Raw genomic sequence first — 21,513 nt, forward strand, 5'->3', positions numbered from 1 at the left:
TATATGCATACTTCTTGATTTTCAGTTTGATGGGTGTATCATAATCTTGGACAGCCCTCTGTTGCCTTTTTTTTTTTTTTTTTTTTTGCTTTTGACCATGAAGAGTTTTGTCTTTCCCATACTAAGGGCAGGGAGAAAATTGTTGAGAAAAAGACACTAGCAGGCTTGAGGCAAGTTTGCAAAGATTTGATTTGCAGTAGATACCTGGACACTGGGCAGTTCGTTGATGGTATTGTAGGATATTTTTGTAGGACATTAAGATAAATTTAATAATTGCTAAAAGTGAGGTTGATTGGTTTTCCAAATTGATTCCCCCGCTAAAATACAGATGGTAAAAAAGACAGATCTGTTAGAATGCCAGTTGAGCCTGTTCATAATTAGTGTGCAAGTCAGCTTGGAAAGAAGTGGCACCAAATGACTAAAACAGGTTATTACAACAAGGGCTTAGGATGACTGCCAGGGAATTTCGCCAAGAGGCAGTGGCTCCCCCAGAATTCTCTGCCAGTGGGGGAGCTCTGCTATGCAACATTTTTATTGTCCAAGCAGTGGATGACAAACGTACAGCTTTGCTTGCACATTCAAGGGCATGTCCCAGGAGCTGGATGACACCTTAGGGCTCCTACTAGAGATTTTGCATATAAAACCCTGGAGAGGCCAGTGATGGTCTCAGAGATTAAGGAAATGACCTTCATGAGTAGAATTAGTTTCTCCAACAGAACACATTTCCTGCTCCCTGGTGAGAGGTCTGTGGCTGTAGGTGGAAACCTTTTTTCTTTAAAGAAACCACACAGCCTGTAAATGGAAGTCTTGTTTGCCTGTTCTAGATAGAAAGTCCATTTTAAAGTGGAAAGTTGAAATTTAAGTGCTTCTCTGGTTAATTCATGATGAAAATAAGCTCATCATCTCCTTTCTCTGCAAATATTCCATGTTTGCTCGTAATGCCAGAATCAAGCTTGCCAGAGCCTATGAGGGGAAATGGGCTTCCAATAAAAAAAAACTGCAGAGCTACACCCCAAGCCCCAGAAATAGCCTCAGGGGCTGGTACCAGCACAGTTCAGACTGTGATATGACATTGTATTTAATAAAATATAATGCTTATATTTATTATTTTTGTCTTTGATTATTGGAGAAAAAAATTAGAAAACACAGATGAGCCAGTAGGAAAAAATAATCTAACCACCTAGTAGTAACCTTGTAAATGCTATAAATATTTTGTATTCTATCTCTTTTTTGCTTTACTGGTAGAGACTTATTTTTATTACATAAAATAGTATAGTTAGTGTTGAATCTATTGTTTCATGACTCTTTTAGTGCTTTATTTTTAGTAATAGAAATAATAGAAACTTGGAGTGGCCAGAGGAATATTTTTTAAGCATCCTGGCTAGCAAATCAGCAAGTCAAAAAATTTGGCTAAATTGAGAGGTTTGTATTTGGCAAGAGGCAGTCCTTAGTTATCAAGTCTGAGAGGTAACAGATAGGAGCAATGGGAACATGAAGGTATGGGGATAAATTCTATAAACTAAGCCTACTATGCCGTCCTCCCCATGATTTATTTTAAAAAACAGTTTACCTGCCTGGATTAAGTCAATAGGACATGCTACATACCTCAGTAAACAATCCGATCTGTAGAAGTGCTGACCCAAAAGGTTTCTCCCTGCAAGTTACCCTGAAGCAGGGGTGGCTTCTGTGATTTTTTTGTTAATATATGTATGTTTAGTTGCAGATGAATACAATACCTTTATTTTGTTTATTTAGTTTTATGTGGTGCTGGGGATCAGTGCCTCACATGTGCAAGGCAAGCACTCTACCACTGAACTACAACCCCAGCTCCTTTTGTGAGCTTTACACTGACCAGATTCCAGAACTCAGGGGAGATAAAACAATTAGAAGCACCCCCCTCACACCATAAAATCTATAAGAACAAGTTCCAATTAAAACTGCTCAGTGTGGGCCGAAGTGATCCAGAGTTGCCTTGGATATTTAGCATGTCATTATAATAGTTTACCATGTACAGTGGAGACTTGAGAAGTTTAATGCAAACCAGCTGAGTCACAAGGCAAGCAGTGGACATGGAACTCTCAGGAAGCTTCTCTGGAATCCCCAATAAAATGAGAACAGGAGGGGCACCCTATCCCTCTGTTCTCTGAGAGGACCCACTATCTCTTGAGAGTGTCTTCTTTTCCCCCTTTCCTGTCTCTTCTAATCCCCACATCTGGGATTTTGTTTTAGCTAGCCAGTAGTGAGAACAGCTGCTGTCTGCTACCTAATGTGCAAGGTGTCTCTGAAATCTTTCCAGCATGATTTAAAGAATCTCTGAGAGGACATTTCCTGTTACTTTGGCTCCATGAATGGCCTCATTCTGCGACATAGTAATTTCAGGGATTCCCTGAACCTCTGGCAAGGTTGAGTGAAATCTGGCCTAAACTATAGTGTCTGGGACTTCACTCCATCAGGGACTGGAAGAGTTGGGTGGTGAGGGAGGGTTGCACTTGAGTCTGCACTCCTTATGCAAAAAATTTTTCTTTTGTGGTATTGAAGATTGAACGTGGGGCTTTGTACGTGCTAGGCAAACACTCAAGCACTGAGTTATACTTCCCAGACCCAAAACTTATTTCAGTCCTGGCTTTACCAGTTTGTCACTGTGGGTCTGGCCTCAGTTTTTTTTCTTTTTTAAATGAGAGGAGAATCTATTTCTGAGATTTCTTGCCATTCTGACATGTTGGAATTTTGTTTTCTTATAAAATGTTTCAATTTTATTTTGACATTCTATTTTCATAAAGAATTAGAGTATACTTAAGCAAGGTGTAATGCAAAAAGTTCGAACTAATAAAAGCCTTCAGAGAGAAAGTAGGAGTGGGATAGTAAGGGAAGGAGAATGAGCTAAATTCAGGTACAAGGTTAGGACACAAAATATAGACCTTAATTTCTGGCCACCAAAGAAAATGACAGATCATGCCTAGTTATTGGAGTTATAGATCTTTGCTGTCCTATCTAGAATGGGTGAGTGCATGATTTCTTCCATGGGTCTTTGTAAAACTGACCACATTGGCACCCCTGCAGTGGAGGGATTGATTAGATTATGATGGTTTATTCCCATAAACTCATGACCTGATTGCAATTAAGGAAAAGCAGCTCTTCTATGGTGTCCAAACTTTTGTCTTAAATATTTCTTTGAAAATAATCAAAATGAATACGATCACTCTTATGGTCTGGCTGTAACCAGGAGTTTTAAAAGAAGATAATTCTGGGCAGTGTTTTGCAGCCCTGCCTGTTATAATCCCCACATCTGGGATTTTGTTTTAGCTAGCCAGTAGTGAGAACAGCTGCTGGAATCTTTCTAACACTCCCAGTCATTCTGTTGTTTCCACTTGGGTGTGTGAAGTTGACCTTGTATTCCACAGACAGGCTTCCCTGGCAGCAGATAACTCAATTATTTTCTCTGACCTGAAGCTGATGGTGGGCAACTGTTTTGTGTTGCTGTTCACCCTGATCACAGACCAAGCTGAAGGGAGAGTTAGGCCATCATTTTGTCTACCAATGTGTGTGCACCACAACTTTCCTTAGAAGACAGTCTGGCCTCTGCTCTTATGGACTATAATAGCTAGTTTTATGTGTCAACTTGGCACATAATGCCCAAATATGAACATTTTTCTGAATGTTTCTGTGACGCGGCGGGGGCGGGGGGGTGTGTCTTTGGATGACATTAACACTTAAATCAGTGGACTTTTTTTTAATTAAATTTTGAATTGATACATAAAAGTTATACATGTTTTTGAGGTACCATGTGATGTTTCAATTCATGTCTGTATTACAAATTAATATTTACAATATTGAAAATACTGGTGTTCAAATCAGGGTTAGCATATCTTCTCAAATGTCATTTCATCATAGTGAAAACATTCAAAGTTTTTTCATCTAGCTTTTTGGAAATATACAGTATTGTCATTAGTTGACCAACTGTGCAATAGAATACCAGAACTTACTTCACCTAGCTATCTGAAACTGCTACCTATTGATCAGCCTTTCTCCATTTCTTCCTCCCTAGAATCTAATATTCTGTTTGCAACTTCTATGAGAAGTTTGGATTCCACATATGAGTGAGATTGTGTGGTGTTTGTCTTTCTGTGCCTGGCTTATTTCATTTAACAGAAGGTCCTCCAGTTCAGTTTGTTGGAAAGGACAGGACTTTATTCTTTTGCTCTCTCTTTGTGTGTTTGTGTTTTCAGTGCAGGGCCTGCATACTAGGCAAATGCTCTACCACTGAGCTACATCTCCTACCCCACATTATTCCTTTTATAGCTGAATAATATTCCATTGTGTATATACATCACATTTTCTGTATCTTGGCTACTGTGAATAGTGCAGTAAATATGGGAGTGCAGATGTCTCTTTGACCTACAGTAGTAAATCAGTGGGTTTTGAATAAAGTAAATTACTCCTAATAGAATGGGTGGGCCTCTATGTGTGGGTTTTTCCCAAACCAACTAGTTCTCCAGTTCTTCATGGACACTGACTGGGTATCTTATGATTTAGTTCAATTCTGACACACTCTATGTGGAGGTAACATCAGACCCCACAGGTTAAGTACTCAGTTCCACAAGCCTGCCCAACTTAGACACCAGTCACAAGTCAGGGCCTCCCTCTTCAATTTGTTAGTGTGCTAGAACAGGAAAATGCCTTGCTTACATTTACTAGTTTATTATGAAAGTTACAATCCAGGAACAGCCAGATGGAAGTTGTACATGGGGAAGGGGCTTGGAGCTTCCTTGCCTCTGCAGGCACCACCCTTCCACACCTCTATATATTTACTGACCTGGAAGCTCCCTGGACCCTTTCTGTCAGGATTTTTATGGAAGCTTGAATTAAATCATTGGGCCAATGGTGATTAACTGAACCTCTAGCTCCTCTCTGGGGGGGGGGGGGGGGCAGAGAGGAGGGTAGGTTTGGGGGAGGGGTAGTCCTGAACATTTCAATCTTCTAATCACCCGAGCTGAGCTGATTCCCCTGGCAACCAGTCTAACTCCTTAAGACCTTGCCAAAGTTACCTCTGTTAACACAGTCAGGTGTGACTGAATAACAAATGACTCCTTTCACTTTTATAGCTCTTATCACTTAAAGAAAATATTACAAGGGTTTTAGGAGCTCTGGCCAGGAAGACCAAACATATATGTCTTTATATTTAGTAACACATCCTCTAATGATACTGAAGGCCTTATGGAACAAATTTTGCCAGCCAGCCACTTTTGGATTGGGACTGCAGCTCTTGCCTATTTTCCATCTGCTGGCCCATCCTGCTTTGCAGATTGTGGACTTGCACGTCCACAGTTTTGTGAGCCAGTGATGATTTATTTAAAATAAATCCCTCTCTCTGTGTTCATGCATGTACTCAGGCTGTTGGTTCTGTTTCTCTGAGGAATCAATTCTAATACATAGGGGCCTAGAGGCTGTAAGGACCATCTGTATCTTTATGAAATACTGTAACTGATCTCACTTCTGCCCCTTGGTTCAATTCCCACTTCCAAAATAAATAAAAGGGGGAGGGGTGCTGGGATGAATCTTGGTGGTAGAGTGTCTTTATTTTGCAGCATCTTCAACTGATCTTGTTAAGTAGGGGTGATAATTTTTGTTGTAGCAGGGTGCTTTTCCTCAGCCTTGGAACTTAGTTTAAAATGAAAATGAAAGCATTTTTGCTTAAAAATGATGACCAGAACCTTATTAGTGATAAATGTAGTGTGACATGGTTCAGTTCACTTAGTTTAAGTTGTTTAGGCTCTGGCTCATCTGTCAGGATAAGATTACTTCCATTACTGACATTTTGTAGAGCTTAACCACGCGGAAGGCAGAAGACAGTGAATTGTGAAAATAATATCAGAAATGCAAAAGAAGTTTGTCTCCTGCAGAACCAAGTGACTGCTAAGATCCTTCTAAGTTCTGAAACTCCATAAGAATATTTCACATTTCCACAATGGACTGAGCATAGACCTGTGTCCTAACAAACCTGCCAGTTTGCCATGGGAGTCAGATGTCCCTGGCACTTAATTCTAATAAAAAATGTGTGTGTGTGACTTCATAGGTTGGAAGCTAATGCAGTTGTGGTTTTATAAAACTGTTCTGACAGTGACCCTCTCAAAACATTCTGGAATGTGATAGACATGGTCAGGGAAGGTGAAGACAAGCCTTGCTCTCTGGCAGGTGGGAGGACTGTGCCCCTTCTAACATCTCTCCTTTAACTGGGCTGTGGTTCTGACAGGGTGGTGCCTGGGGCCATGTTCAACTCACTGAAAAGAGGTGGGAGGGCAAAGGTTCAGCCATGGGAGGTGGCTTCACTGCATCTAGTGGGGCAGGGAGCTCCTCCATGGACTGGAATACTGTGCTCACTGGCCTCTGAACTAAGCCAGTGACCCATGTTGCTGTGTCATGACAGGGCTGTGAGTGGTAGGGAGGGGGAGTCTGCTGGGAGAACCATTCTGTGCCCACTCAGCTACTGCTAGTTGAATAGAATCAAAGGACTGCCTGTAACCTCCATCATCTTGGTGCATGCAGTTGCTCAAGTCTTTGTTTTGTTGCCCAAAGTGTTGGAAAGTTCTTTCCTTTTCCACCAAGGCATTCAGATACTTCGGTTAAACAAAGACTCTAATTAAAATTTCTTTCAAGAGAGGGAAAAGAAATTGATGATCTCTACAGGCCTGGTTCCATTAGTTTCAGTTGTGTAAAGAGCAGCATAAGTCTCCAGCTGTTGGTATTTAACTCCACTTCTACAGAGTTAAAGGTAACTCCTGAGGTGTCTTTGGAAGATTAACATGTTGTATAGTATTTGGGTTGATCACATTTTAACCAGTGTGTGCCAGAGAGCTTCATTTATGCTTTTCTATGATTTGCCTGAGTGAAAAAATAAAAAGACAAGGATCAGAGGTGTAACTCAGTGGGCACCTACCTAGTCTGCATAAAGCCCAGAACCAAAAAATAAAATAAGTAAAATAAATTTTAAAAGGCTGCCTCACGGGCTGGGGAGATAGCTCAGCTGGGTAGAGTGCTTGCCTTGCAAGCACAAGGCCCTGAGTTTGATCCCCAGTACCGCAAAAAAAAAAAAAAAAAAAAAGGCTGCCTCACTAGTTCACTTAACACTTGTGAACACTACAGTCATATTACAGGAAGGGATCATACAAGCAAGGTCAAAGGTACTAGTGCAGTCCCCCTGCTTTGGGCCCAGAGGGGTTAAGGGAGCTTGTCATTCTGAGGTTGAAGCAGGTGAAATAGTTCTTTGACCAGTGCTCCTGGGCAGGGAAGCTCTGTCCAGTTTTCCAGGAGGCTTCAGAGGGGTTGAGAGAATGGAGAGACATGAGGCAGTGTCTGGATGGCTGTGGACCACTGAAGAGTTACCTTGCTGGCCTGCTATTGGGACAAGGCCTGTGCCCTCACATGGTATTTTCCAGAACTACCACCCTGCTAATTTACAAGACTCTGCAACTGTTCTTGAAAACCTGGCATGATGAGGGGAACCATCACCATGTGAACCCTAGCCTGGCCCTGTGTAAACCTCAAAATGGTTATAATATTCTCGGAGGGGCCACTTGCCTTAGTCACCAACTGGTTAGGACATGTACCCAGGATTGGACCTCAGCCTGTGTAGTTCAAGGCTGTATATTTTCCTGACTAATTTCTTTAGCAAGTGTCTTTCTCCTTGATGTTTTTCACTCTGGACCATTGTAAGGATTGGGGAAAACAAGGTCAGTACAACTGAGGAACTGTGGAAGGTATTAAAACAAATTGCAGAAAACCCCAAACAACAACAAAACATCTTGCAGCCCCCTGAGGCTCATGGCTCCTTGCTGAGCAAGCCTGCTACAGTGCCAGGCCTAGTGCTGGCCCGATGCAGTCTTTCTTGCATGGATGGTGTTCCTGGGGACTGTGCTGCTGCCGCCCCTTCTGCAGTACTGCAGAGGAGGCTGTCAGGTGATACTTGCAGAACTCTTGATGCCTGCATTCAACTGGGGGACTAGGGTAGGGTGGGGATTAAAGAGAATCAAAGATTTTGAGTCTAGGCTGTATGTTTTTTAATTTTTTAATTTTTTTGGGTACTGGGGATCAAACTCATGGCACCGTGCATGCTAGGCAAGTTTTCTACCACTAAGCTACATCCCCAACTTTAGGGACACTTATGCCTCAATGTCCAGTCCTTACAAATAGATAATCATACTTTTAGGTGATGAGCTGTTCCACCTTTTCACAGTGCTAGATGAAAGAATTTTTGCAGGAAGGTCAAACTATAAAAACTTAAAAATATACATTTTAGACTGGGCATAGTGGTGCACAGTGGGCACAGTGGTGCACATCTGAAATCCTAGAGGCTCGGGAGGATTTCATCTGAGGCAGGAGGATTTCTAGTTCAAAGCCAGCGTCAGCAACTTAAGCCTTAAGCAACTTGTTGAGACTCTGTCTCAAAATACAGTGTAAAAAAGGGCTGGGGATGTGGCTCAGTGGTTAAGTGCCCTTGGGTTCAATCCCTAGTAATCAATCCCTCCTCCAGTACATACATGTGTGTGTGTGTGTGTGTGTGTGTGTGTGTGTGTGTATGTAAAAGCAAAAAGCAATTTTAGGAAAAACCAAAATGTAAAACATTTCAATCATATTCCTGACCAGTCAGCTTTTTATAAAATCTCTTAGGGAGAACTCCAAAAGTAGGTAAATGGGAGATAAATGGGCCTTGTTTATATATTAGTCCCCCCTTATCTGTGCTTGTGCTTTCAACAGTTTGTTATCTGAAAATACTAAATGGAAAATTCCGAAATGGGCATAAGTTAAATTGTGTGGTCTTTGGAGTACTGTTTTGAAATCTTGTACCAATCTGCTGTTTTGCCCAGTATGTGGGTCATCCCTTCCTCCAGTGTATCCATGCTGTATACACTGCTTGCCTGCTAGTCACTATGTGGCCATCCTAGTGATCATATTGATTATGGTAGTATCTCAGTGCTTGCTTTTTTTTTTTTTTTTTTTTTTTTTTTGCGGTACTGGGGATCAAACTCAGGGCCTTGTGATTGCGAGGCAAGCACTCTACCAGCTGAGCTATCTCCCTAGCCCTCTCAGTGCTTGTTTTTTAAGTAACTCTTGTTTTACCCAATAATGGCTTCAAAGCACAAGAACAGTGATTTTGGGGATTTGGATATGTGAAACAGAAGAAGTAAAGTGCTTCTTTTAAGTGATAAAGTGAAAGTTCTTGGCTTAGGAAAGAAAAAGTTATGTGCTAAGGTTGTTAAAATCTATAGGACTGTAAGATATTTTTGAGAGAGGACACATTCCTATAACTTTCATTAAAATATATTTATTATTAAATGTAATATTAATTTTCTTTTTAGTTGATGTTAATCTTTTAGTATGCCTAATTTATAAATTAAATTTTATTATAGATTATATATATGAAAAAACATAGTAAATGTAGGTTGACATCCCTTATCTGAATGACTTGGGACCAGAAGTGTTGCAGATTTCAGAGCTTTTCAGATTTTGGAATATTTGCATATTTGCCTTTTGAACATCACTTAACCAAAAATTATCAGAGGAGGAATAAATCTTGTGTAACATTTGGTACTGTCTGTGGTTCCATTAGAGATCTTGGGATGTATCTCCCTCAGATAAGTGGGGATACTGTACAGAGGAAAAAGGAAATTATTGTATGTAAACCCTTAATTCAGTATTTTCTCAGGCAGCCAATTATAGCTGGACCCAGTATGTTTTCACATTTGTTAATAAACCCTGGACAGGATGCACAGACTCCTTTGTGGGTGGGAAGGCAGAGTGCTATGGAAACCCCATAAAATAATAAGTTGGTTCAAGTGTAGTGTAAATAAAGTCCAAGGTGATGAAAAGTCAGCAAGAAGCAATGGACTGTGAGTCATGGTGATGGCAGTTGTACCTACAGCAACTGTGAGGACTTGTAAATTACACTGCAATGTTTTCGTAATTTAAAGGGTGTTGGAATTTGGATAGCAATTTAGAAGCCATATATTCAAATGACTGAAAAAAGTAAAAACAGGTTTTCAGCTGGTGCAGTAGCATATAATATAATACCAGCTACTTGGGAGGCTGAGGCAGAAGAATCAAAATTTGGAGGCCAGCCTGGGCAAGGTAGTAAGACCCTGTCTCAAAAATAGATAGATGGATAGATAAATAAGTAAATCAATAAAAGGACTGGGAATGTAGTTTAGTGGTAGAGTACCAATGGATTCAGTCCTCATGATCCCAAAACAAAACACCAAAAAGCCTCAAAAAAAAAAACAAAAAATAGGCCATCAAAGACTGAACTCTGATTTTTATTTTTAAACCTCGGAACCACATCCCCAGTCTTTTTATTTATTTTCTTATTTTGAAACAGGGTCTCACTAAGTTGCTGAGACTGGCTTTGAACTTGTGATCCTTTTGTCTCAACCTTCCAAGCTGTTGGGAAGCACCACCACACTCAGTTTGATGTTTTATTCACTTGTATATCCCCAGTCCTACCTTTATTTTTACTTTTTGTTTTGGGATAAAGCCCCCCCCCCTTCCTACCCCCTTCCACCTCCCTTGCTGACGTCAAACTCTGAGACAAGACACAAATGCTGGCTCACTTTCTTTTTTCAGGAACACAGGTTATGCCGATTGTCTTTTCTGTACCTTTTCCTTCATTTTTATTGAGCCAGGTTGTTTTGGCTTTGTCCTCATTCTGCATTCTGTGGTATCTTCCTTCAGTGGTGCTTTTTCCTTTGCTGCTGCTGCTGTTTTTTTTTTTTTTTTTTTTTTCACTTTACTGTGTGATGTTTCTGTATATGTATACATGGTGTAATGAGGTTAAAAACATCTGTCTCCTCCAACATTTATCATGTCTTTATGACAAAATCATTCAAAATCCTTTCTAACTTTTTGCAGTGTAAAGTCCACAGTCCACTCCCTATCTTTAGGTTTTCAGTGGGGGTTTTATTAACATATTTCCTTTATTTACATATTTATTTACATATTTCCTCTGGTATGTGAGAGAGTGCATATAGGTGTACAGAGGGAAAAAGACTTCTTTTTGCCCTCTGAAGATTCACTGGGATGAATTGACAATAGACAGATTATATAGAAGAATAGGCATAAATATATTAATGTGCTCAGGGTAAAAATTAGTCATATACAAAGTGTGATAAGGAAAGGGCAGATAATTGAAACTTACACACCCTTTCATAGGGCGTAGGATGGAAAGTGGGGATGTAGGCAAGTTTTAGAATGATGGCAACTGATTTTTTTTTTTTTTTTTTTTTTTTTTTTTTGGTGGTGCTGCGGATTGAACCCAGGGCCTTAGTGCTTGCGAGGCAGGCACTCTACCAACTGAGCTATATCCCCAGCCCACAACTGATTTTTAAGAGAATTCAAAGGACGGTCCAGTTTTTAGGGGAGTTCATTGGAGAACATACAGTGACCTGGGATACAGTTGGTTTGGCCTGCAGAACAGACAGTGGTTTGTAAATGATGATCTTTGGAATACTGAACTGACCAAGACAGAGGTTAGTGGTGTGTGAAAAAAGTCTGTCCAGATATATTGACACACTGCAGTTCCCTGAGTCTGTTAGTGTTTTCTGGTTAACAAAATTTCAGAGGACAACAACTAAAGGTGATTGTGTTTCTCTTTTCAGGGATCTGGTCACATAATACTGTTCCTTGGACTAGGGCAGGGAGACAAGGGGAGGTCACAGGGACCTTGATTCTGAGATGGATTCTGAGGCTTCTCAGCATGTCATAGCACCAGTCTTTGGAATGTGTTTGCGTGTGTTTTATTTTATTTTATATTTTGTACTAGGGATTGAACTCGGGGTTGCTTTACCAATGAGCTATATCCCCAGTCCTTTTTATTAGACAGGGTCTTACTAAGTTGTTGAGGCTGGCCTTGAACTTGCCATCCTCCTGCCTTAGCCTCCTAAATTGCTGGGTGGGCACCACTGTGCCTGGCATGGGATATCATTTCCTGAACCCCAACAAGGAGGTCTTGGAACCCTGTTTGGCATCCAGTAGCATAATTTATGATAGTAGTTCTGGTTAAAGCACCTTTTTTTTTTTTTTTTTTTTTTTTTTTGGTACCAGGGATTGAACCCAAGGGTGCTCAACCACTGAGCCACATCCCCAGCCCTTTTATATTTTTATTTAAATTTGAGACAGGGTCTCACTAGGTTGCTTACAGCCTCACTAAGTTGCTGAGGCTGGCTTTGAACCTGCCCGTGATCCTCCTATGCTGCAATTACAGGTGTGAACCACCATGCACCTAATTTAATACAAGGTAGCATTTATCACCCACCATTAGGCAACCATTAGGCAGTAGGCAAAAACCAGACTTCTGGGCTGGGGTATAGCTCAGTTGTATAGCACTTGCCTACTGCACAACGCTCTGGGTTCCATCCCCAGCACAATTGACTTCTGCCTTGTGGAAGTGGATGCCTTCATTCAGCCACTCAGCATCTATTGATTGTGATGATGTTTATCAAGAACTGCCTGTGTTTCAAAAGCTGTGCTCAGGGATTCTCTTTTGTTTATTGTTGATTAACGTTTTTGGAGCTGGGGTGTTACTATGTCACCCAGACTGGCCTCAAACTCCTGGGCTCAGGCACTCCCCTTTCCTCAGCCTCCTGAGTAACTGAAACTAAGGTGCCAGCCACCATGCCCAGCTACATTTAATGCTTGAATATATTCCCTACTTTGTAAAGTTGTTTTATCCCATCTTAGAGAGGTGAAGACATAACTTTGCCCAAGGGCACATAGCTGGTGAGAGGCCAAACTATACTCAGCCTGAATTTGCCCAGTTTGGGGAGCCATGTTCTCAAGCATAAGGCTGACCTCACACATTGGGGAAAGTCAGTTTATGTTCACTGGGAATTCACGAGTGCAGGGAAAAGATTCCTCTGCTCTAAGTGGACTGTCCTTACATGCGTGGTGTCAGCATGCAGTTAACATAAGTGAAAGAACCAAGTAGGTGCTTCATGAGCCTTTTCATAGCCTATGACCTGCCTGGTGTGTGGGGATGGAATGAGAAGTCTAAGATTCTTCCCTTTATCTCCTCAGCGCATTTATTATCTTTCCCTGGAATTCTACATGGGCCGGACACTGCAGAACACGATGGTGAACCTGGGCCTTCAGAATGCTTGTGATGAAGCTATTTATCAGGTATGGGGCCCTTGTGTCTGGGCTTCTGGTTGGCCTCTGTGGCACTAGGTCTCAGAGTGATCACAGATGTTAAGATGGGCCACAGTCTGGGAATGGGCAAATGTGCTATAGATATATGGGTTGGAAGGCAATTTTCCTCTCCCTCAAGAGGAGAAGGGTAGGATAATACATGGAGTGCAAGGGCTGGGTTGAATTGTTCAGTACTTCTCACCCCAAGGGACTTGTTTAGAACATGGGAAAAGTGATTGGTATTTTCCATTTCTACTTAACATTATTAACTTGGTAACCCAGGCCTGATCCCCCATGCCTACCCCTAAGATAACCACCTTAGCTCATCATACTTCCTAGTTATAAAGTTGTTCTTCTCCTCTTATCAGAATAAAAACTGCTTTTCCCTGGTGGTTCCTCATTAACGTTTGGTCCCTTTGAACTTAACTCTTTCATAGGTCATTTGTAGTCTTAGAACAGAGTTATAATTGATTGCAGCTCTGTCTTCCTAGTCTGTCTCTGTCTCCTTTTTCTGCCTTTTCCTGGTACATGGGTCTCCAGGAGAGAAGTTCTAGGGTGTGACCCCACAGCCTCCTTCCCCTTGGCATGTGTATGGGAAGGTCTTTAGTGAGGGGCCCTCCCTACCAGGTCCCTGCCCCCCCACTTTTTTTTTTTTTTTTTTTTTTTTTTTTTTGCTGTACTGGGGATTGAACCCAGGGCCTTGTACTTATGAGGTGAGCACTCTACCAACTGAGCTACATCCCCAGCCCCCCTGCCCTTTTTGTTCTTGTTGGGTTTGGGTGGCAGGAGCTTATGGGGCTTGTGTGGGGTCACAAGTCCAGCATGTTTATAAGGCAACAACCTGTTGGGAACCCCGTCTTAGTGCTCAAGGCATGTAATACTAGTTGATTTGACACATGGAACAGAAATTTTATTTCCCAAAATTAAAATCTTGTGCTCAAAATGATTTAACAAAATAGAGGTTACACTGGCAGGTGACTTGACTTTTAAGTTCTGTTCACTGAATAGTCACTTTAGAATGTGTAAGGAGCATAGAACATGTATCTTAGTTATATCTTCTGTGGATTTTACAGTTATATGAAATGTTTTAATTTTTGAAACATTTTTTAAACTAGTTTTTAGATAAAGATTTCAAAACTATGCCATAAATATGTAATATCTATAATTTTGATTATACAAATAATGTGTTAATTATAGAAACTAAGGAAATATATGTAAGCATGTAGCCTTTTAAACTTTGTACATTTTTTTCTTAAAAGTGATATTTTACTCAGAGTTTACTTTATAATTAATCTTGTGTTGGAAAGGTTTTTGTGTGACTAGACCTTCTTGGCTCACAGTCCACACTTGCTGATTGCTTCTGGTTGTAAGATGGGTGCCAGATGCTTTGAGTGGAAGGAAACAGTGACACAGGACTTGAACAGGCCTCTTCCCCAAGGATCTCCCTGCTGACAATGTAGTGTTAGAAAAATATGTGCCAATGCATCATACAGGGCTGGAGAGTTTGAGGAGCACTTTACTCTCAAAACTCACTTCAAAAAAAGCAGCTCTCTCCTGATTATTTATTAATCGCACATTAAAAATTGTTATCAAAAAATAAAATTAAAAAAAAATTGTTTTCACTATAGGCAATTGTAAACATATACAAAAGCTGAGTAACTGTTATAGTGAACTTTTGTACACATTCATTACATGGCTTCACCAGTCATCAACTCTAGCTCATGGCCAGTCATGCTTCACTTGTGTCTCTACTCCCAGATTATTTAAACCAACACCAAAAAGCATCATATTTATAATAGGTACCTCTAAAAGAGGGACTTCTAAAAATAGTTGTACCATTGTGATCTGTAAACTATTAACAATAATTCCTTAATATCATCAGTTTTTCAGATAGCACATAAATTTGTCTTATAATAACTTAGATGCATTTGGCTTATATCTTTTAGACTTCTCTTAATTTATAGGCATTTCCTCTTTTTTTTTTGGGTGCTGGGGATCAAACCCAGGGCCTTGTGCTTACAAGGCAAGCACTCTACCAACTGAGCTATCTCCCAGCCCCGGCATTTCCTCTTTTAAAAAAATTTTTTGCCTTACCATTTATTTGTTGGCACTGGTTTATCTTATAGTTTCTACACTGTGCTTTTGACCGATTGTTTCTTCGTCTTATGTGTGTGTGTGAGTTTGCTTTGTCCAAGGATGTCTGCTGTCACCACTTCTTAACATCATACTGGAAGTTCTAGCCAGTGTATTTATGCAAGAAAATGAAACAAAGGCATCCGTATTAAAAAGAAAGAAGCAAAACCTTGTCTGTTTGCTAGTGACATGAAGTAGAAAATCCTAAGGAATCCATTAAACAAACATTAGAATTAGTGAGTGAGTTTATCATAGTTGCAGGATATAGTATCAGTCTATAAAAATTAACTTTTTTTTATGCATCTGCAATGAACAATGCAAAATGACACAATTCCCATCACAATAGCATCAAAAAGAATAAAATACTTAGGTATAAATTTAGCACAAACAAAACCAAAACATAACACCTGTATGCTAAGAACAAATAGAGTTAAAAGAAATTAAGAATGACTTGAAAAGGGAAAGTTATGTTAATAGCTTGGCAGAATTAATATTGTCAGGATGGCAATACCACCCAAATTTATCTACACATTCAGCACAATTCTTGTTACAATTCCAGTTGACTTCTTTTCAGAGACTGAGAAGCTGATCCTAAAATCTAGATGGAATTGAAAGGGACCAGAAAGTCAACACAATCTTGAAAAAGAACAACAAAATTGGAGGACTCACCTTCCCAATTTCAAAACTTACTACAAAGCAAAGGTCATTGAGACTGTGTGGTATGGCAGTAAAGTTAGACATACAGACCAACGCAATTGAGTGAAGAGTACAGAAATAAACCCTTACATTACAGTAAACTTTTTTTTTCCATTTAAAAAAAATTGTGGTAAAATACACATAACCTTAAATTCAGCTTCTGAGCCTTTTTTTGTGTGTGTTCTATTTTTTATTTTTTTATTAATTTTTATTTTTACAGACTGCGTTTTGATTCATTGTACACAAATGGGGTACAACTTTTCATTTCTATGGTTGTATACAACGTAGATTCACACCATTCATGTAATCATGCAAATAAATAGGGTAATACTGTCTGTTTCATTCTACTATCTTTCTGTCCCCCACCTCCTCCCACCCCATTGTCCTCTACACCATCCAAAGTTCCTTCATTCTTCTCTTCCCCCTGCCACCCCCGCTCGTTATATGTTATCCTGAGCCATTTTTAAATGTGCACTTGAGTGGCATTAAGTATATTCACATTGTTGTGCAATCATCACCAGTATCCATCTCTAGAACCTTTTATTTTTCCTAAACTCTGTACCTATTAAAGAACTTCCCATTCCCTTCTCCCCAGACCCAGAAAACTACCATTCTGCTTTCTGTTTCTGTGAATTTGACCTTTTTTGATTGGCCTGTTTCACTTAGCAAAATGTTCTGAAGATTCATCCTTGGAACCTTGAAAATGTTATGCTAATTGAAAGAAACCATCCACAACAGGCCACATATTGGGTGTTTGCTTTTAAATATCCACACTAGGCAATTCCACAGAGACAGAAAATAGATGAGCAAGGTTTCTTTGAATTCTTGTGCTTCAACCTCCCAAGTAGCTGGGATTATAGGTATGCTCAACTGTACCCAGCTTGTTATTTTTAAATGAATTCACACACACACACACACACATTCTGTATATGTATATACATTTAAAATTTTTCTGCATTTTAATTTTTAATTTAATAAATAATAAAAATTTGATAGCTATAATTCATATAAATAAAAAACTCTTTGGAGTCCCCTGAGTCCAAAACGTTTCAAAATTATTGATCCAGATAATATTAGCAATTTGTGGATTTTTATACACACTAAAGCCACATTAATAGAATATTTATCATATACTATAATGCCATAATTGAGAGGCATTTGGAGGACTTTTTTTTTTTAGTACTAGGTATTGAACCCTGTGGTTCTGTACCACTGAGCTACATCTCCAGCCCCCCCCCTTTTTTTTTTAATTTTAAAATTTGAGACAGCCTATGTTGTGGAAGCTGGCACTGCACCACGGAGCTATATCCTCAGTTCTTTTGTTTTTTATTTTGAGATAGGATGTCACTATATTGCCGAGGCTTACCTTGAACTTGGATCCTTCTGCCTCAACTTCTGAAGTTGCTGGGATTACAGGTGTGCACCACCACACCTGGCTTTGGAATGGTTTTCAGATAGTTTAAGTAGTTGTAACTTTGCTACTTTATTCTGATGTTTGACATGCCATATATTTTTGATTAGATTGTTTGAATACAATTAGAATAGTCACAAGAAAAGTGCTTTTAAGTTTTGGCTTTAAGAAAAATGACATGTAAATATTACTTGACCATGTTTGAAATTAGGGAATTGCTAAAGTTGGTTTCAAGCTGTGGTCAGTGGCATGTGCCTGTAGTACTAGCTACACCAGAGACTGAGGCAAGATTGTTTGAGCCCAGAAGTTCAAGGTCAGCCTGGGCAACATGGCAAGATCCTTTCTTTTCTTTCTTTTTTCTTGGGGGGGGGGGGGGCGCGTTTACTGGGAATTGAACCCAGGGGCACTGAACCACTGAGCCACATCCCTGGCCCTTTTTTGTATTTTATTTAGAGATAGGGTCTCATTGATTGCTTAGGGCTTCACTAAGTTGCTGAGACTGGCTTTGGACTTGCAGTCCTCCTACTTCAGCCTCCTGATCCTCTGGAATTACAGGTGTGTGCCACCACGCCCAGCCTCCAAGATTCTTTCTCAAAAAACAAACAAAAAACCAAAACCAACAATAACAACAACAACAAAAAAAAAACCCCACAAATTGTTGATTTCATATTTAGGCAGCATGTTATAATCTGTTCACCATAAATAGGTTAACAATCTGGCAATAAATATTTGACTGTTAAAACATGTCTAATTTTTACTGTTATTAGCAGTTTTTGAAATATCTAAAGACTTTGATTTCTCTGCATTAACATTAAATTTTGACTTGGGATTTTTAAGTCTGAAAGAATGGGATAAGCTTACAGGTTTTGAATATTTTTTAACCTTTGTTTGAAAGACAATATGAAGTAATATTAAAATGTTACCTCTGTTTTTGTTCACAGTTGGGGTTGGACTTGGAAGAACTAGAGGAAATAGAAGAGGATGCAGGCCTTGGGAACGGGGGTCTGGGGCGTCTGGCAGGTAACTGCTCTGTCTAGGAACAGGACTTGGGGCAGCTTCAGGGTAACCTGTACTTGTCTAGAATAAGGTTCCTAACCCATTGGCCAAGATCACAGGAGACCAGGGTCAGGTGTGCTTTTGACACTGATCTGTCAGGGTATAGCAGTCCCCCTCAGAGTGGATGGGTAGCTCTGTTCTTCAGATTAATGTCTTTGCCTCTCAGTGACCAAAAAAAAAAAAAGGAAAAAGTGTTTTCTGTCCTACAGGGACACTTCACAGTTATCATGAAGATCAAACTAGCCAGCACAAGGTAGGTGGTGCCAGGAAAGTTCCTAGTACCAAAGCCAGTACTTGGGAGCAGGACAGAGGGATGGAAATGTGATGTGCATGTCACCCTTCTTACACTGAACTACTACAGCTTTTTTTTTTTTTTTTTTTTTAATTTTTGTTTTTTTTCAGACTGCATTTTGATTCATTGTACACAAATGGGGGTCTAACTTTTCATTTCTATGGTTGTACACAATGAAGACTCACACCATTCATGTAATCATACATATACATAGGGTAATACTGTCTGTCTCATTCTACTATCTTTCCTTCCCCCACCCACTCCTGCCCCATTTTCCTGTACACCATCCAAAGTTGCTTCATTTTTCTCTCCCCTCACCCCCCACTATCCCCACTCCTTATGTATCATCATCCACTTATCAGAGAAAACATTCGGCCTTTGGTATTTTGGGCTTGGCCTATTTCACTTAGCGTGATGTTCTCCAACTCTATCCATTTACTAGCAAATGCCATAATTTTCTTCTTCTTTATGACTGTGTAATATTCCATTGTGTATATATACCACAGTTTCTTTATCCATTCATTAGTTGAAGGGCATCTAGGTTGGTTCTGCAATCTAGCTATTGTGAATTGAGCAGTTATGAACGTTGATGTAAACTGCAGAGCTACAGCTTTAATACATAACACAGATGGCCCTGAGCTATGCCTTTGGGGCATATTGCTACCTTTGGCTACCATATTTAAGAATATATGCAATGTTGTTATTATCTATTTTAATTCTTTTTGCCAGCCTTTCTAGACAGAGGAAGCTAGGTAAAGAACATGGAAGTAGAAATAGTGGTTTTGTGGAAGTGTGTGGATGGGTGTGGAGGGTGGCCTGGTCTTGAGCCACTTCAATCCCTGCTTGAGAAGTTGTCATTTTTGTAAACTAAGTGTACGCCCTAAAATGTGTATTTGAAATGTTTTTAAATGTTAACTTAAATTCTTCAAAAATTCTAAATGCAACGTATTTTTCTCAAATAACAGATGGATCTATATAAAGAAAAAATTTGTCCTGTCTGCCCTCAATCCACATGTGCCTTCTATATTCTCTCAAATGCAGTGAGCTCAGGCCAAGCACATCTTGCTGTTGCTGCCTTTGCTACCAGGAGACCATTCCCAGCTCAACAGAGCAAGCCTCTTGGCACCCTGAGTGTGAGGCTGTGTGCCTGGGCTTCTACCAGGGACTGAGCTGCTAGAATTTCGACCACTTAGTTCCCGCCAACCCCCATGACATTTGATTGAGCATTTCTAGATTCCTACTTTGTTCTTCCTCAATAAGTATAGGACCTGGTTCCTTAAGCTGGATATAATCCTCAGCCTCCTTTATTTTTCCCATGGCACACATGTCCTTTAATACACTCTGAGACAGCCTCAAGTGGGGGACAGGTGAACCCTACCTCTGACCTCAAGGCTAGTAATTGTTAGCTGGGCTTGTCCCATCCCCTGGGGATCCACATCCATTGTAGTGCTCTTGGGTCCTTTGACTTTTCCAGATACTTTTCCTTGCCACTTGCCCCTGTGCATTCTACCTCCCTACCCACCTTCCTCTGACCAGCTGTGAACAACCAGCTATCTTTACAGATCCCTCCCAGTAGGGGTGGACTTGGGCAGCACCAAATCAAGTGTGACTTGATCTGGTCTGCTTCTGTCTTTTAAGAATGAGTTTCACTGAAAGAGTCCGGCTCATACATTTGTGGATCTTCCTCATCTCCCTCCACTAGCAGAGCACCTGACACTCAGGCACGATGAATTGAATATTTATTTTATTTGCCAGTGTTCCATGTGGGGAGTCCTCCCTCTTTCCCTCCCTTCCTTTGTTTTATTTTAGTGCTAGGAATCAAACCCAGGGCTTTGTGTGCATATGTGAGATAAGTGCTCTATCAATGAGCACACCCCCAGCTCTCTTTTCTTAATCCAGAAGTTTACTAAGTCTGCCTTCTGGGTCTTTATTCAAACCATTTTTTTTTTTTTTTTGGGTGCTGGGGATCGAACCCAGGGCCTTGTGCTTACAAGGCAAGCACTCTACCGACTGAGCTATCTTCCCAGCCCCAAACCATTATTTTTATTATGTTTGTCATTTAAGAAGTTTTGATTGGAACAAGAGCTTAGTTCGGTGACATGCTTCTTCAGCTGCTTCTGGGGACTCTGATTTCATTTTGGAGCTTGGGTGTTGAAGTCTTATGGGTCATGAAATGTACATCACTGGACCCATTTGTGTGTTTATTTCATCAGCTTGTGGGGAGAAGTTTGTGATTGTCCTTGCTATCAAAACTACATGGATTTAAAGTTGAATGTGCAGAGAGGTGAGAGGGTCTCATGAACAAGTGAAGATGTCTGAGAGAGAGTTGGCAGTAAGGGGACTTGGTGTTTAGAGAAGTATAAGGCTTCACTATGATCTCCATGGGATTCTTCACCTTTTTCCACTCCCTCCTCCCACACCCACACATTGGTATTTGCTTGGCATGGCCCCAGGTTCCAGGGGTGAGGGGAGTTTAGTATACCTGAATTTCATGAAACCTGAGCTGGCTTGGTCACTATCCAGTCATTGTCTGACTATGGGCCAGCCACTTCCCACTGGGGCTTTGGTGCCCAACAGCTTCCATTTTGCTGATGGTCTGATCTATGATTGGATTTTCAGCCTGTTTCCTTGATTCAATGGCCACCCTGGGCCTGGCAGCATATGGCTACGGAATCCGCTATGAATTTGGGATTTTTAACCAGAAGATTGTCAATGGCTGGCAGGTGGGTGACATTGGTCTTTTCACTGGTTT

The 21,513-nt window shown here is 40.4% G+C and overlaps 1 protein-coding gene across 1 annotated transcript in view; it reads left to right on the top strand.

The window, feature by feature from the left end:
• The window catches only part of Pygb (glycogen phosphorylase B), a 45,569-nt gene that overhangs the window by 1,516 nt on the left and 22,540 nt on the right, over positions 1 to 21,513 (top strand). Inside the window, exons 2-4 of the mRNA XM_047540416.1 lie at positions 13,063 to 13,164; positions 18,355 to 18,433; positions 21,381 to 21,484. Coding sequence (XP_047396372.1) covers positions 13,063 to 13,164; positions 18,355 to 18,433; positions 21,381 to 21,484 — 285 coding nt within the window. The remainder of the gene's footprint in view (positions 1 to 13,062; positions 13,165 to 18,354; positions 18,434 to 21,380; positions 21,485 to 21,513) is intronic.

The sequence above is a fragment of the Sciurus carolinensis genome, chromosome 2 (genome assembly GCF_902686445.1).
Source record: "Sciurus carolinensis chromosome 2, mSciCar1.2, whole genome shotgun sequence".
Taxonomy (NCBI): Eukaryota; Metazoa; Chordata; class Mammalia; order Rodentia; family Sciuridae; genus Sciurus; species Sciurus carolinensis.